The sequence below is a fragment of the Gopherus evgoodei genome, chromosome 1 (assembly GCF_007399415.2).
Source record: "Gopherus evgoodei ecotype Sinaloan lineage chromosome 1, rGopEvg1_v1.p, whole genome shotgun sequence".
In the NCBI taxonomy this organism is placed as follows: domain Eukaryota; kingdom Metazoa; phylum Chordata; order Testudines; family Testudinidae; genus Gopherus; species Gopherus evgoodei.
In genome coordinates, this window is record NC_044322.1 from 57730668 (window position 1) to 57749233 (window position 18566).

The following is an 18566-nucleotide window of genomic DNA, read 5'->3' on the forward strand; positions in this document are numbered from 1 at the left end:
TCACGGCCAGGATTCAAAGGGCTCTGGGCTGCCCGCAGAGTGCCATGTGCGCGGAATTTAGAATAGCTCCGCGGGCCGTATGTTGTGCAGGCCTGTTCTAGATCAAGTTATCAACTTCTACAAATGGGATGAGTGGGTTTCCTTTTACTGAGCCACAGAATATGCCCTCAACAGTAGATATAAAACTAGAATTCCAGTCTTAGAAAAATATTCAGCTCCTTCCTCATAATTGGGCAATTTGTTCATTATATGTAGTCCATATGTTTTCACACACATTTTTGGGCTTTCCCTCTCTTTCAGTACTAACTTGACACAAACATTGGAGGAAGTACCTCTTCTGCCTAGTTACCAAGTATATTTTATCACTGCAGATTTGTTCAGTCTCGTTGATGTAGGAGTAAAAAATGCCAAATCCTATTGCCCAACATTCTAGGAAGCTCTCATACATCAAGGTGGCGACATAATCTTTAAAGTTACTACAGTAGACATGTTGCCAACCCCATTCCCCACACAGTGAATCAACTTTCACCACCTAAAATTTATTTTGCACTTTATATCGTCAACATGCCTTATTTGGATTTATACAAGAATTGAAAAGGTTGCCTATCCAAGGCTCAGGACATTCTAATTAAAATAACAAAAGTAAAATTAAACAATAGCTTAGTCAGCCACACTCAAACTAACAAACATCTGTTAATCTTCACCACACCCACGAGGAAGGGTGAGCAAATACCATCCCCATTTTACAGATGGAAAAGCTGAGGCAGAGAGATTCGGTGATTTCCCAAAGTGAGTGAAGGGCTGGTATCATCCATCAAAATGCAGTCTGTAAAGAAGTCAGTTGGAGTAGTGTTTTTGGTTTTCTGATAATAGAATGCAGCTTCTTTATGATCTTTGCAAATATTTTGGAATCTGCATTAATGAGATAGATCTAAAAGGCTACTGTTGCTTCTACTTCTTTTGATCATGTGGCTGTCAATGGGTTTTCTTCTCCTGCTGCTATAGCTCCACAGTCAGTCCGTAAAAAACTCAAGTACATAAAGTAACAGAGAGGTATTAAATGAGACCTCAGAGGTATCTTGGACAACAGAATGTGTGGCTAAGTGCTAGAATCACAAAAGTACAGAGAACTGGAAAGGGTGGCGGCAGCAGGAAGCATATAATTTTCTGGGGCTCTATCTTTCTCTTTTTTATCACTTTTCGTTTTATTTTTCAGAAATTTCATATTTCATTTTATCCTGGGTGGAAGACCTAGGGAGTGTCCTGCCCTCTGAGGGGGTTGGACAGGTATCAAGAAAAACAGCAGCTTTCAATAATGTGGCAACAACAATTCAGCAACAACAATTGAGCTGAATTTAGCCTTAGACCATAATTTAGCCTTACTGTGGTTTGAAATAATAACACAAGATGCTAAAAATCTTGAAAACTGAGGAATTTACAGAAAACAAAAAAAAAGTGATTGTAGTCATGTTAGCAGCATTGCTTTAATGAAGGAGGGGACAAACATTTTTCTAGGACTGTAATCACTTTCTATAAGTAAAATCTTTTCTCCAAAATTCTTAAAATGGCTGGTACACCTGCAGTTTCAAAGATTTCAACCAGTAACAACAACAAACCCAAAGTACCAACAGTGACTATTAATACTGGTTGGTACACAATTGCATGTAAAGAATCTAATACTGCAGTAGTGGCTCTGCATGCCGCTCAGAAAGGGTTTTCCACGTGGGAATTAGCATGGAAAAAGAGACAAAGTCAGTTGTGGAAAAAGAAAATCAAGTAGTTAGAGGGTGGAGAGCCAGTGAGTACAACATATTAAGAGACATGGACAGATGAAGAGAGAGGGACAGAATTTCCTGAAGCTTTGAATGCAATCACAAAAAGCTTGAAATTGATACTCCTCTCTTAGAGACTTTCCAGTGTATCAGTCAGAAAAAACTAGCATGGATGATATTAGCAGCTGCATTTTTGTTAAGAGCTGTAGGTCATGATAGTACACATAATCAGTCCATTGGAGAGAGAGAGATAATATTGTTATTTTCTGTGCTGTTTATGTTGGAATTCTCTATACTATGACTGTTCAACAGAAACAACTTCTTACACAAGATTAGAAAGTAGAAATTACTAATAGGTATTCAGAAACCACACTGAGCCATATAAGAACCTAGACAGCTTTAGTTTTAAGAATTTGGTTATTTCCTAGATTTTTCCACCCACTTTTAAAAAGAAACATTAACATCACATTTTATAACTCAGTGTGGCAGCTTGAGCTATAAATATTTCAGACATATAGTAAGTTTAGAGTGTAAAAAAAAAAAGAAAAAAGAAAAAAAAAGAAGCATTTAACTTGCATCTAGGAACAAGTCATTAGAAAGAAAAAAATCCAGGACCTATGGAGCCAAACTCAAAATTCCACATAAACAGGACCAACTCCACCCAATTTACTGGATTTATCCACCTTATACTGGGTTTGAATTGGCCCATAGTGTAAAATCTACACACATCCCATATGTTGGGCCTGATCCTGCTGTTCTGAAACACACAAGTAGCACATTTTTCCAAGCAGTTCTACCCAAGATCTAACAAAGCAAGAAAAGCACTTTTCATCATCCATAAATCAAATATTTGAAAGTGATGTTAAAATTTAGCGTCAGCATTTCTGAGCTACCTGCTGTAACAAAATGATGTAAGGGGCTACTAAAATAGGATGGGGACTGATTTATAGACACATTCAGAAAAGAAAGTGTACTGATAAATATTTAACACAATCACCCTCCAATTTTTGATCCAGGAATGAAATGGTCAAATAATGCTACTTTCCAGCCCCATGGCGGCTGCCAGTAGAAAACTCAGAAATGACAATTTTAATCAAACATGTCCAGTCTAAAAGAGAAACCCTACCCATATATTAACAAAGTCACCCTCATTTTGCTCAGTGTAGCATATTGGAATATATGCAAAAACACCTCCCTCCTCCCAAAAAATTACAACTATGATAACTGATGACAAAGATAAGACAAAATGACTGGAAGCACAAATAGCATTGTTGCATAGCAACTGGTGATGTACATATGGTGAAGTTCATGGAACAGTATGTAGTTCATATTTATTGCAAAAATAAGACCAAAGATCAGCCTAGATAGCAAGAGAAACAATTGTGTTCTGGGTTCCCCATGCAACAATCATAGAAACCACACCTTCCAGTTACATAGCTTTCCTAAACTGATCTTCAGGAACATTACCCAGGCATTAGTGTTTTACCCAACAATAGGATACATACACATTGCAGATAACATACACTAACTAGTATCCTTACCAAAAAAAGGCTGCATAAGCCAAACCAGACAGGTAACATTTTTGAGAGGTGGGTATCAGCTATCAACTTACACTAAATAGATATCTCAATTGTTATTTTATAGTTGGACAATACAGCAAATTAGGCTGGCATTTTGTACCTGGTGTTTTGGAATGAAGTACAATGCTTCATATAGTTCCACAGAACTGTTTTTATAATATACAATGTGTGCAAAACTAAACCGATGGGGACAGGGAAGGAATGCAGAAATGCATCAACACACAAAGCCTAATATGCTTTTAGGAAGCATACAGGTAGGATGAGCAGATTTTTAAAGGTATTTCAGTGCCTCACGATGCAGATAGGCACCTAGTGGGATTTTCACAATGATTTAGACACCTAACTCCCACTGCATACAACCTATATGGATACATAAGTCTGCTTACTGATCATACGTATGTATGGATACGCTGTCTGAATCAAGAACCAAAGTAGGTTCGCTTTTTTTCACCTTCCAGATTTTAACAGATAATAAGTAACCATCTTTATCATGACAAGAAAGAGAACTGGAGGCTCTCTCAGTAGTCCTGGAGTTATGCAACATGATACTATGTGGAGGATCATCTATTATGCCTCAAGTTTGATTCCTTACCCGTTCAGGGAGGTCCACAGAGAAAGAACAAGGTGAAGTAGTGGCTGAAGTGCCTTAAATCCGTGTAGCAACCTTTCGCTGGCTACTGTTAGAGCAGCAATGGCAGACTTCAGAGGCAGCTATATTCATCCCTCCCTTCTCAGCCGGAAAGGATGGTCACTTTCCTGAGGTCCACAGGAAGAGGAGGGAGAAATAAGAAAATATCTTTGGGCTACAAGAAAGAGGAAGTACTGTACATTTAATCAATCGGGTTTTTATGAAGTTTTTTGTTTCACTTTTAAAACTAGTATGGTGTTTAGAAAAGGTGTTGACTTGAAAGCACTGGAAAATGAAGTACTCCCTTTATCTACAGAACAAATGCATTTCACCCACATTGTTTTACTAATGTCTCAACCTGGACTCAGAAGGAGCATTTAAAATGGAAGAATGACCTCCAGGTCAACTGTGTCTTTGGGCCATCTGCTCAGACTGGCACTTCTACCGGCATTCTTGTTAATTGTAGTGCAGTTTGTGACAGACATTTTTAAAACAGAAACAGGACTGAGCTCATCACCACATTTCATGGAGGTAAGGAGATGTAGTGATAAATGGTGCCTGGTGGGCTTACCCGACCTGTGAGCATAACCAAGGGACGCTGATAGAAGTTTATGAAGTGTTACAATAACCTATAACAATGAATAATGATGGGAAAAGGTGCAAAAGGGAGAAAGCCCGAATTAGGACAAACAAAAAGACCAACTGATATAAATTAAAGACTGCATTAAAATCACGTTTGGTAAACAAGTTAAATGTAGGATCAGAAATTAACAGAACAAAATTAGCATGATGGAAATTAGGTTTACCTGGTGAATCAGATAGTGAGGGGATGGGCTATTGTACCCATCATCGCCTTTTAGGGTCCCTAAAAAAAGGATTTTGGGTGAAGGCAAGTACAAGTGCAAGTATGCTGACTGAAAAGAAAAAAAAGGAAAAAAAGAGGAGCAAGCTTCACCATTATGGCTGTGTAGCGAGGCGGTGGGATACTCCACAGCCCCGCTGAGGGACGAACCTCCCCTAACACCAATGTGGGCGGAGCCATTGGGTCCTGTGCCCACCCCTCAGAGGTCACGGCGCAGACCTGGAAATATAAAAGCTCACCGGCAGAGCTCAGTTGGGAACCAGCTGCCGGAGAGGCCAGGCGTCTGCGATCAAGCTCCCTCTGGGGAGACAGGAGCAGGCCGCAACCGGCCTGAGCTTGCACACAGCCAGCTGAGCCTGCCCCGTGCCCGCTACCCCGAGAAGGACTGGTCGAGCCTGCCCTTCGCCGTGTACCCAGAGGAACCAATAGTGTTCAAGACAGCCGAGGACGCCAGCACAACCCAGGTACCCTACGAGGGGAAGTGTGGAAGTACCCGGGGGCAGCCGACTCCAGTCTGGCTGCAGCACTGCCTAAACCTATGTCAGTGGGCTGCGGCCAGGATCCCCACTGACAGCAGCGAGTCTTTGCCACTGCTAGGGTCCCAGGCTGGGACGCAGTGGAGAGGGAGGGCCTGCGTCTCCCCCCGCCACCTACTCCTTGGGTGACAGGCTCCCCATTGCCCTTTTCCTGGCCTGGAGAGGCTAGGACAATTTGGTTATAGAACTATTGACTCAGCCCCTGCTTAAGGGCCTGAGTCCTTGACTGTTTGGGTGCTGCCTCACCCTGACCTAGGGCCTGGGCTGCTATTGATCTCCTGACTCAGCCCCTGCCTCAGGGCCTGAGGGCTTGGCTATACTGGCGCTTTACAGCGCTGCAACTTTCTAGCTCAGGGGTGTGAAAAAACACACCCCTGAGCACAGCAAGTTACAGCACTGTAAAGCGCCAGTGTAAACAGTGCCCCAGCGCTGGGAGCGCGGCTCCCAGTGCTGCAAGCTAATCCCCACAGGGAGGTGGAGTACTGCAATGCTGGGAGAGCTCTCCCCCAGCACTGGCACCGCGACCACGCTCGCACTTCAAAGCGCTGCCACTGGAGAGCTCCCACGGCAGCGCTTTAGAGTTTCGAGTGTAGCCAGGCCCTGAGTCTCGACTGTTTGCTGCCCCGCCCTGACCCAGGGCCTGGGCTGCTATTTGAACTATTGACTCAGTCCCTGCTTAAAGGCCTGAGTCCCTGACTGTTTGGGTGCTGCCCCACCCTGCTCCAAGGGCCTGAGCCCCTAACCACATGTGCGTTATTCCCCCGACCACAGAGCCGACAGATGGCGAGGTAGAGCAAGGCGGTGGGATAACCCACAGCCCTGCTGAGGGACAAACCCCAGCCAAGCCGCACTACACGCTGCCACCCCCCACCACCTCCTGGGACATCGGGATCCATCATGACACCACTAGGTATTTGTCATCCTAATCCTGAGAGATGTCCCAACCAAACCAGGCCAAGAAAGGGATCCAGATGATGTTTCGACTTCCACTGGCTCCAGATGTATCCCAACCACCAACTGGGATGTGAGACTTTCTGTGTGTCCCCTACCTCTTCCCATCTTTTCCTTTCCCACCTTACTTCATCTCTTTCCTGTCCTTCTCCATTTTCTTTGTCTAATAAAAGTCTCACTTACCCAGCCAAAACTGTGTATGTTGCAACACTGCTGTAAGCCTGTGACCAAAGCTGCAACTAAAAGCAATGTCCTAACTGCCCAATGTTGATACAAGTTTGCCGGGTCTCTGAGTGGCTGATAAAACCATCTGCTTGTGCCTGTTTTTCCCCCCCAGCAGTGAGACTGGAAATAAAAGTCATTAAATGACTTAACTCTTCTCTTCACTCCAAATGCTATTCATCACACTGAACACTTGTTCCACTGAACTGTTTGTTCCTGATAAACACTGCAAATTCTACTCGATAGAGCCATATGCCTTGAACAAACTCTATGTAGTTATTAAAAAACCACCAAGTGGAAAGAATAGGACTGTGTAAAAGTGTTAAAACAACTCCAGGTAGCACCCTAATTTTTCCACCATAGAAATTTGGATAGAAGCAGACTATCAATGCTGGTTTAGCCCTACAGTGAATCCCTAATATCCTCAGATAGCTTTACTGATGTTTAATTATACATAATCTAATCCACCGAACAGGTACAGAGAACAGCATATTCTCTGTACAGATTTCCATAGGCTACTAGTTAGTATTATACACAACTTAATAAATACTGTAACCATATCCACATAAAAACCTAAAGCCCAGGGACCAGTGTCTACACTAGAAACGCTACAGCAGCAACTGCGTCACAGTAGTGTAGATATGTACTATAGCAATGGAAAGCCTTCTTCCATCACTGTAGTAAAATCCACTTCTCCGAGAGGCCTTAATTATGTTGACAGAAAAATTCTTCTGTCCCCCCAGTAGCTTCTACACTCAGGCTTACATTGGCTTAATTACATCATGCAGGGCATGACATTTTTCACAGTGCTGAGCTATGAAGTTAAGTCAACCTAACTTTGTAGCATAGATCAGGCCTGAAACAAACTGCATATTCTTTCTTGATATTTCTCCAAGGGTTTATGAGTCAAGCCCAAATCAGTTAATTATCTAGATATACTTGATTCCCCAAAGTTTCAGCCTTTACTGCCTTTTACTCATTGCATACTTTTAGGCCTGTAGGAAAGCTAAAGGGCAAAATTTTATAATGGTAGTGAGTGCAAAAGCAAACGTATTTTTGGTGAGCCAGCCTAAAAATATACTTATTTCCCCATTGCTTTAAGATGCGACACCTTAACTAGTTTTTCAAGGAAAGGGATAACAGAACTAGAATTCAAATTTTCTTTGACTTAACTGTAAGAAATAGTCTTTCCAAACCGGCTACCATTTTACAAGTTCACATTAATGAATAAAACAAGTATTTATGTCAATGGATCTCAAAAGTGGCAAAGTTGTACTTAAATGTTAGTTCAGCCCACTTAATATTTAAGGTCTGAATACTCCAACTCCGTCCAACCAGCTTTGGTATTTCTTTACTCAATTACTTTGATATGAACAGATTAGCAACCCCCAAATTATTTATCAGTATAATAACAAAAGATGACCGTATAACTCTGTATAATCTCTAGCATGCACTCCTGAAGATTAAACAAATTAAGAGAACAAATCTTAAGCACCTCATTTCTTCTCCAATTAAAGAAACAAGCACAGAGGATTGGTGTACTAGCTTATTTTTCCTTTAAAAAACAAAAACAAGAGACACTTCTGATGAAGTGGATATAAAGATAGTGCAGTTATAAAATTAATGGAAATTACCTAAAGATGCCAGAGGACATATGTCTACATTACTAATGTAAAAGACCAGGCGGTCTCTTGCCAAGAGAGACCCAGAACAGGAGTACCATCAAAGGGCTGTTTTAAGTCTAGACTGAGGTCAGCTAGCACAACTGTTTCTGGAAGCTGGCATAACACTCATTCATAGTTTGTATACATGGCACTAACTATTGCCTTTGGTCCCCTGTTCTTATAAGCATCCCAAAGTTACAGTAACTCCTTGCTTAACGTTATAGTTATGTTCCTGAAAAATGCGACTTTAAGCAAAACAATGTTAAGCAAATCCAATTTTCCCGTAAGAATTAATGTAAATAAGGGGGGTTAGGTTCCAGGGAAAAAATTTTCACCAGACAAAAGATTATATATACACATACACTCACACACATACATACACACAGTATAAGTTTTAAACAATGTAATACTGTAGACGGCAATGATAGTGAAGCTTGGTTGAGGCAGTGAAGTCAGAGGGTGGGATATTTCCCACAGAATGCCTTAGTGCTGAATGATGAACTAGCACTCGGCTGAGCCCTCAAGGGTTAAAACGTTGTTAATGTAGCCTCACACTCTACAAAGCAGCACAAATGGAGGGAGGGGAGACAGCATCGCAGGCAGGGATAGAGACGTGTGTGTGTGTGTGTGTGTGTGTGTGTGTGTGTGTGTGTGTGTGTGTGTGTGTGTGTGTGTGTGTGTGTGTGTGTGTGTGTGTGTGTGTGTGTGTGTGAGAGAGAGAGAGAGAGAGAGAGAGAGAGAGAGATGTGCATTGCCCCTTTAAGTACAGTAACTCCTCACTTAAAGTCGTCCCGGTTAACGTTGTTACATTGCTGATCAATTAGGGAACATACTCGTTTAAAGTTGTGCAATGCTCCCTTCTAATGTCATTTGGCAGCCGCCTGCTTTGTCCATTGCTTGCAGGAAGAGCAGCTCATTGCAGCTAGCTAGTGGGGGCTTGGAACCAGAGTGGACCGGCAGCTCCTCGCTCCCCTAAATTCCCTGTGCTGCTGCCGCCCAGGAGGCTATCAAGGCAGTTCAGCTGTCCCTTCCCCTCTTGCCATATGCTGTTCCTGCCCTCTGCCTTGGAGCTGCTCCCAGAGACTCCTGCTTGCTGTGCAGGGGGGGAGGGCGAGGGCTAATGTCAGGATGTCCCTCTCCCCCCTGCTCCTGCACCCCACTTACCCCTTCTCCATATAGAGCAGGGAGGGGACACGGAGGGAGAGAGACAGCATGGTGCAGCAGCTGCTGTCTCAACTTCCTGATCCACTTGAAAAGACAATGCACTTAAGAGTGGGTCAGCTTACTTAAAGGGGCAACGTGCATCTCTCTCTCGCTCTCACATACAAAGTGTGTGTCTGTCTCTGTCTGCTATGTTGTCTCCCCTCCCTCACATTCGTGCTGCCTCCTGTGAGAGGCTACATTAACAACGTGTTAACCCTTGAGGGCTCAGCAGGTGCTAGTTCCTCATTTAGCAGCAAGGCATTCCCTGGAAAATATCCCTCCCTCTTCCACCCTCTAACTTCACCACCTCAACCAAGCTTCACAATCATCATAGCTGTGAACAGTATTAAATTGTTCGATTAAAATGTATACTGTGTGTATATCTATAATATATAGTTTTTTGTCTAGTGAAAAAAATTTCCCTTGAACTCAACCCCCCCTGTTTACATTAATTCTTAAGGGAAACTGGATTCACTCAACATCGTTTCGCTTAAAGTTGCACTTTTCAGGAACATAACTACAACATTAAGCGAGGAGTTACTGTACGATGACCGCACTCTAAGTACACTGCCTTTTTAAGTAGATCAGCAAATTGAGACTGCAGCTGCTCTCAGCAAGCTCCCTCTGTCCTGAGCCCTGTCGTGTCCCACCCCTGCTCTATGGAAATGGGGTAAGCGAGAGGCAGGAGCAAGAGGGAGAGGGACACCCTGACATTAGCCCCCCTCTCCCTCCGCCTAACAAGCAGGAGGCTCCCGGGAGCAGCTCCAAGGCAGAGGGCAGGAGCAGCACATGGCAGTGGTGGGAGCCACAGCTGAACTGCTGGCAATTGATAGCCTGCTGGGTTGTTCCGCAAAGGGAACTTAGGAGAGCGGGGAGCTGATGAGGGGCTGCCAGTCCACTCTGGTTATAAGCCCCCAACAGCTAGCTGCAACGGGCTGCTCTTCCTGCAGGCAGTGGACAAAGCAGCAGCTGCCAAACAAGGTTATAAGGGAGCACTGCACAACTTTAAACTAGCATGTTCTCTAATCGATCAACAACGTAACAACGTTAACCAGGACGAATTTAAGTGAGGAGTTACTGTACTTGATTTTTAAACTTAATAAAAATAAAATTAAAATATAACAAAAAAAAAGCATGGTAGGAATGTAGGCCCATATTAGATTTGGATGAACCCTGGTTTTAAATTGAGTTGGGATTAATAGCTGGAACTGAGCAATAGGCTCATGGCATGCGACCAAAGAAGTCATGAGAAAGAAGAGCCATTGTGTTAAACTTGTAATGAACCTTCAAAATAGCTAAAGTAACAGTAATAAATATACTTAATTGGGTACCAAGTGCAGTAAATAATTGGCTGTATAAGAAACTCCTTCATCAGGCCTTAGCTGGGGTCTAATAATTGGCAGTGACACCACTTGTTTGTTAAAGGGTATAAAAAAGTAAACTCATAAAGGGTTCATACCTGCCTGCCCAAATTGGAGCTGACCAATATGGGTTTAAGTACCTCTGGGTTTTCCCCATTTTTAAGTATCTTAATCAAATACTTGTGTTTTGTTACTGTTTGGCGGTAGTAACTGCTTATTATTTAGGCGTCTTTAGAGCAACTGTATAAATACCATATAGCCTTTGGATTTAATAAAGGAATTTATCGTTAAATTGGGGCTATGCTAATACCCTACATAAATAATAGTAATTCCAACAAGCACATTTTTGGCTACACTGTATATCATCACACAACTTACAATAGTTATGTAACAAAAAATCCATACATGAGAATTTTCAATGGTCTGAGCTTAGTGAGAGGCACAATTACAGTTTATGAATGCTCACATAATTTACCCATTTATTGCCTCTTAAACTAAGTTTGTATAAACTCACTGGGGCAGGGGATATCTTCCTACAAATCTATACAGCGCCTTTGACAACTGGGTGCTCACCTGCAGGCTCCAACATAATGCGTATCAGTATACAACCCTATCACATATTTTTTATGTTATTTCTTCACTAAGCAGTGTTAGTCAGACAGACATGCTGTTAAGTCCCACTGAAGTCAACAGAAGCAGGATCAGGACTTGTATCATTAAAATCCTTTTGGATATAGACAAACCCTAAAGCGGAAGAAAATTGCTACTGTGAAGGGTACATCTATACTGCAGCTCGGGGTGTGATTTGCAACTCTTGTAGAAATACCAGTGCTAGCTTTAATCTAGCTAGCTCACTAAAAATAGTAGTGAAGAAGTGGCAATGTGGACTTCTGCTTGGGCTGCTCAAGCCCACCTAACCCCATAGGTACATATTCACTTGAGCGGCCCACCCCACTGCTCTTTAAATGCTATTTTTTATGAGCTAGCTAAATTAAAGCTAGTGTGAGTAGTCAACACAAATTGCAAATCACATCTCTGATCCCAGTGTAGACATATCCCACAACTTCAGCAATGCCCAAAAAGTCACAGTTGCGAAAAAGGCTAATATGATTCTGGGGTGTATTAATGGGAGTGTCAAATGTAAGATACAGGAGGCAACTGTCCCATTCTATCTGGCACTGGTGAGGCCTCAGCTGGAGTACTGTCTAGTTTTGGGTGCCAAACCTTAAGAAAGATGTGGACAAACTGGGAAGAGTTAAAAGGAGAACAACAAAAATATAAAAAGGTTTAGAAAACCTGACCTACAGGGAAAGCTTTAAAAAAAAAACAAAACCTGAGCATGTTTAGTCTTGAGAAAAGACTAACATCCTGATGAGCGGTCCTGATGACAGTCTTCAAATACTTTCCAGGCTGTTATAAAGAGGACAGTGATCAATTGTTCTCCATGTTCAGTGAAGACTGGACAACTAATGGGCTTAATCTGCAGCAAGGGAGATTTAGGTTAGATATTAGGAAAAGCTTTCTAACTATAAGGGTAGTTAACCACTGAACTAGACTGCTAAGGGAGTGGAATCTCCATTACTGGACATTTTAAAGAAAAGGTTGGACAAACACCTGTCAAGGTCCTGCCTCAGCAAAGGGGACTGGATAGGATGACTTCTTGAGGTCCATTTCAGCCTACATTCCTATGAGTCTATGAAATGCATTAGCTACTTTCCAAACATAGAGGAAATAGAGTTCCATGCTCCAAAGAGCATCCACCACACTAAGAAGACAATGAAAGAAACTGTGTAGGGGGGAAACAATACCCAAGCAAACTAATCTGACTGATGATAGGTACATCTTGCTACTTACATTTGTTTTCAGATTAAACAAGGCAATAAACTCCTTACCCCCTATCCTCCTTTCCTCCCCTCCACAATTCAATCTACATCTTTTGTCAGGGTAATTTCTAGATTCGGCTCCACTGTCTTTAGGCCACTCTCTTCCAATAAATTAGCAGTTCATACATAAGATAAATAGTGAAATAGACATTGTGGGAAAAGTATATCTACGGGAAGGATTTAAATGAGACATCAGTGACTTTACAAACCAACCCAGAAAACTGCATTGCATGCATAGAGAATGCCATGGAAAATGCACAGATTGTTGTAGGGGGAAATGGACAAATTGTGTATCAATGCAGACATCATGGAGGTGGGGGGGGTCCATATCATAAGATATGGGTCAAGGCTATTGCCGAAGCTTGAGCCTGATGTGGTATAGAAGACAGATTCACATATAGATTGTGACGACATCATGCGAGGAGCATTAAAGATGATCCTAGTGATGGTAGCATAAATAGACTGAATTGCAATGATGTGTCACAGTGCATCTTTCAGTGGACTACTCATATAAGTAGAGTTACACAGGCTAAGACTTTACATAATCAGAATGTAACTAAGTTTCACATAAATGATTTTCATGGATTCAGTTAATATGGCATACACAGGTGAACACACAACTAAAAGACACTAGCTTGGGTTGTAGAAAAAAATGTAATTCTAAGTTAGCCATACATGAATACAAAATGCAGCCAGCTTTACTCAGAATATTGCTAGAGTGTGTTTAAAAAAAAGTCACACAATATTCTTTGCATCATACACACAGATGATTTTCAAAAGCTTGTAATTTGGTAAAATCAAAACTACCTTTCCCAGCAGAATACCCAATGATGCACTCTCAATAGTAGCTATTTGCATGCCAAATTTCAGTTTAATATCCCACGCCATTTTGATACTATAATTGTACAAGACAGGGTTGCAATGGTTCTCTTTTACTTTTCCAGTAACAAGGATTTTTTTTTCTCCACTTATAAGCAAAAACAGTTTAATCTTATTTTGAGAAGTTTGAACAAATATTCATCTTAAAGCACAGACCAAGCTTGAAAAATTACAGTAAGTTGTAAGAGACTGAAAAACGGGGGGTCAGAACATTAACCATTTCACAACTTTAACTATAGGGGTTGCTGCTGTTCTTAGTTTATTAATCAACTTGGCTCTTAAAACTGAAGTTGAGGACTTCCCACTGCCCCTAAACAAAAAGGCATATTTGGGGTCGGGAAGGAATTTTCCTCCAGGGCAGACTGGCAGAGGCCCTGGAGGTTTTTCGCCTTCCCCTGCAGCGTGGGGCATGGGTTACTTGCTGGTGGATTCTCTGCAGCTTGAGGTCTTCAAACCACAATTTGAAGACTTCAATAACTCAGGCTTAGGTTAGGGGTTTGTTATAGAACTGGATGGGCAGGGTTCTGTGGTCTGCTTTGTGCAGGGGGTCGGACTAGATGATCACATTGGTCCCTTCTGACCCTAGAATCTATGAATCTATAGATTCCTTCACTTGTTTGCAAAACTTTTTTCCCTTGAAGAACAACTTTGAAATTGAGTAACTTTTTCCAGCTCAGAAACAATACATGGTACAGTAATTATGATCTAAAGTACTTAGGAGAGATCACATTAGAAAAAAATATCAGTGTTGACAACTGAATGAAACAAATACATTTGATTTCACAGACCGAATATATGAATTTAGTTTCCAATTTACAGAAAACTAAACCATTCTACCGGTCTTTCTGTATACAATGTAAATCAGTTTTCTGTGTACCATGCTGTTTTTGCTAACAGAAGCACAATTCATCTAGCAATTGAATTTGGTTTTATCTAATTACATTACCCATTATACTGACTTGGCATACTAATCCCTGAATGGACATTAAAGGAATCCATACACTCTGCCGCTAACTATGCACTTTATATTAACTTAGACGGAAAAATTTAGAATATGTAGCAATTCAGTGGACTTCCCTTCTGTTTCAAAAGGACATAACCCATTCTGAGAGATCAGAATTGTGTATTTACAAAAAGCAGTGCTTCATAAGAAGTAAAGTTGATGATCATTTATTTTATCTTGAAAGACACCTCAGATTTAGCTAAAACATTAATGCCAAATTCTGGTCTGGCTTACAGTCCAAGATTGCACAAGACGTAAATCAGGGGAGAAAGTGGCTCAAAAAGGCTTTGTATACATTCTTCTCCATTAAAAATGAGAATCAGTATTTTCCCCTGGTATTTTTTTCTTACCCCACCTTATTGTCTAATCCAGTGGTCTCCAAACATTTTTGATCACGCACCCCTATCAGTAAAAAATTTTGAGCACGCACCCCCAATATATGTATATTTATGTATAAATTATATATATGTACTACTATACTAATATATTATGCACATTATAAAACATACAAAAAATAGAAATTAAAAAAGGATGAGATAAAGATGAAAAACAATATTTTTAAAATATTTGTTATTAACAGTACAAAAAACCTTTTTGCTCTCACAAAAAAATTATTAATAATATTTTTAGTGAGTGCAGTGTGATTGAATATGCTTCATTATTTCTGAAAATATTGGTTTAACACTTTGGGAGTCAAAGGTTGGATTAGGGTTAAGATGCAGGAGGGGGCTCAGAGTGGGGATGTGGGGTCTGGGAGGGGGTTAGAGTGCGGGAGGGCACTCAGAGAGGGGGTGTGGGAGGAGGCACAGGGCTCGGGCAGGCAGGAGGTGCAGAGCACTTACCTGGGGCAGCTCCTGTCTGGTGCAGGAGGCTCTGTGCAGCGTGGCACTGCCCCCATGGCCACGATTCTGGGAGCTGCCCCACCCCGGGGCAGGGCCACCCAGAATGCAGGGGCTTTAGGGGCTGCAGGACCCTGGGCTAAGGGGGCCCCGGGCTAAGGGGGCCCCGGGGCCCTGGCCTGCAGCTTTAAAGCCCCTTTTGGAATGAAGTCCTGCGAGCACAGGCTAAAGAACTCAGGAGCAGCAGGGGCAGCCGCACAGCCAGCAGCCAGAGAGAAGCGGCACTTTCCTCGTCAAAGCACTGTTTTTCCCTTCAAAGCCCCACTTCTCTCCAACCGGCTTTGAAGGGAAAAGCGCCACTTCTTTCCAGCCGCTGGCTGTGCGGCTGCCCCTGCTCCTGCTCCTCCAGGGGCCGAAGGACTCAGGGCCACATTCCGAAAGGGGCTTTAGAGCTGCAGGCCAGGGCCCTGGGGCCCCCTTAGCCCAGGGCCCTGCAGCCCTAAAGCCCCTGCGTTCCGGGTGGCCCTGCCTGCAGGGGCGGGGGGGGGAAGCCAACTTCCCCACTCGCTCATTCCCTTCCTCCTCCGGCAACCCTTTCTCTCCCCACCCCACCCCCCGCGGTGCTCCTCCTGCCGTGCCCCCCTGTGGATCGTCTTGGGCACCTCACTTTGGAGACCACTGCTCTAGGATACACCTAGTTGGACAGCAGATGGAAAGCGTAATAGGAATCACTCTCATAAAATTACACACGCTAATGCGGAAATTTAAATTTTCCATTTCATTGCCTTACGATAGACAAAATGCAGTCATAAACATGTATGCCATATATGGGTATGTTGTATCACTCAGCAGTTCATCGCAATAAGTAGGTCTGTCCCTTAACCCTTTTTTAAAAACAAAACAGTATCTCAGAGACTTGTGAACGATCCCATGCATATTTATATGGTGTCAAGTCTAAAATCTAATTATTATACTTCAAATGCCACTGTTCACTATTCCATTGTTGAGCACTCATATTCAGGTAATGTGTTTATCCACTCTAAGATATAGTGACAGATATTTGGGCAAGATGCAACAGGGGCAGCTAGTTCCTGGCCAGCCTTGCAGGAGTGGAAAATGAAGCATTCAAACCATCCAAAAATCCAGCATATCCAAATGTATAGTCACCTTTGAACCTGGCCAAAAAAGGGAAGGGAAAGCATCATAAACTTTATTTGCCTGGTGGGGACTCCCAAACATTTTAAGATACCTGAAGCCCCAAATATCCTCTACTAAGCTTTCAAGGCATCCAGTCTTTCTTTTCTCCCACCTTATTTTCTATGATGGTGCCATACATTTACAACATACAAATCTGCAGCACATGAAGTTCAGGGACTACATAACATTAATTTAGTATCAGAACAGCCAAACAGCAAAGGAAAATATACTGACTATTCCACAAGAGGAAGGAGAGCCGTGAAAGGGAGGGCACGATCATAATTTTGATGTTTCCATCATATAGTTTAGGCCTAACACGCTCATAGAACATGGTATCCTGAAAATGCTCCACACTTACCATGTATTGCTACCATAATATCAGTGACCTACACATAATGTAGGTCAAGGAATTTGAATACAATAGACAAAAATACAGTTATTTTTCATGCGCTCCAAAGACCACCTTACTATTACACTTTCTGACAAAGTGAACAACTAGAAAATTTGATGAATGACAGTTAATATTTACTGGTCAACAAGCCACTATATCAAGACTGATAGAAAAAAATGAACACAATTCAAAATTGATTTTCAGCACACTGTAGCTAGATTTCTGACGAATCTATCCTTTCCTCCAAAAGAAATGTTGAACAAAGCAGCAGTTTTCTGCTGGGTTATCCTATCAGAAGCACAAGTTGTGATGAAACCCAAAGGTTTTGCACTGTACTGCATTCTTCCTCTCTGATCTGTTCAGCAGGCTGATATTGGAATGTACAATACAATCCTTTCTGGAGACATTTCAGGCTCTTACTCAATTAAAAGAAGAAAAACAGTCAACTAGAATGAAGTATTATGTGCATGCACGTGACCATAAAACTAAGCTGAAAGGTCTTTATTTTAGATCTATCAGCTTGACGGTGTCCTTTTAACCAACTATCATGCTGAGATTATGAATCTACGCAAACATGCATGACAGGAATTATATTAACAAATAATTTTCATTCTATCTTACCTCCTGAGCTTTCTGTAAACACTGTTAATGTCTGTCCTCCCACACTTTGCAAAAGAAATGGATGTTCTCTGGGTGCACTGACTGAAGCAGGTTTTCCTCCAATATCATTGATACTTGCAAGATCTTCATTCAAAGTAAATGATACCTAACACCCACAATGAACATAATATTATTACATAGACCTTTTAACTACATAGATTTTTAGAGCTTAGGAAACAGGAAAAGAAAGAAAAATGAAATAGCACAATACAATTTTGAATTTTTCAAATATACATCTGGGATCTAATTTTTAACATATTAATCTTCTGAAATATTTTATTCAACATTTTCACATATATATACAATTTACTCAGCATACTATTATCTCCTCTTGATGTCAGAGAACAATTAATTGCATTTCATTATTTTTTAAAATGTTTGAGAACCTAAGATAGTTATACCTTTCAATGTAGATATTTTAAATGTTTCACACAGCTAACTTCACTTTCGAGAAAGTGTCAGCAGTATATATTACAGCCAACCATAAGCATGATCAAACCCCAAACACAACTGGAGTCTCTCCATGTATTCCAATGAGAGTTAGATCAGACTTTAAGATGGTAAATTCAGCTTTTACCCACTGCTGAGTTTTTGCTAAGTCTCTTCCAATTCAATGTATTGGTTGGCTCTGGGGTATACTGAATCATGCTGCTACCTTCTCATCTAACATGAAAGGTAAAATACTTGGTAAAGCTATTAATTCAATTGCTAATAAAATAAATTACTCATCTGCCTTTGTGGATGAAAAAAACCCAAATTCCCTAATACTTTCTATTTAACAAAACCAATGAATTAATACCAAATATGATATAGTATATTTCTGAACTCTTACTTCTTTGTTCCCAACATTTTCTGCTTAATATTAATGTTTAGCTCTCATATAGCACTTTACAAAGGATAGTAGCATCATCATCCTCATTTTACAGATGGGGAAA

At 41.5% G+C, this 18566-nt stretch overlaps 1 protein-coding gene across 3 annotated transcripts in view; it reads right to left on the bottom strand.

The window, feature by feature from the left end:
* The window catches only part of GTF2F2 (general transcription factor IIF subunit 2), a 167957-nt gene that overhangs the window by 143181 nt on the left and 6210 nt on the right, over positions 1-18566 (bottom strand). For all 3 annotated transcript variants that reach the window (XM_030565513.1, XM_030565504.1, XM_030565495.1), the window contains exon 4: positions 17593-17737. In XM_030565513.1, the coding sequence (XP_030421373.1) occupies positions 17593-17737 (145 nt within the window). The remainder of the gene's footprint in view (positions 1-17592; positions 17738-18566) is intronic.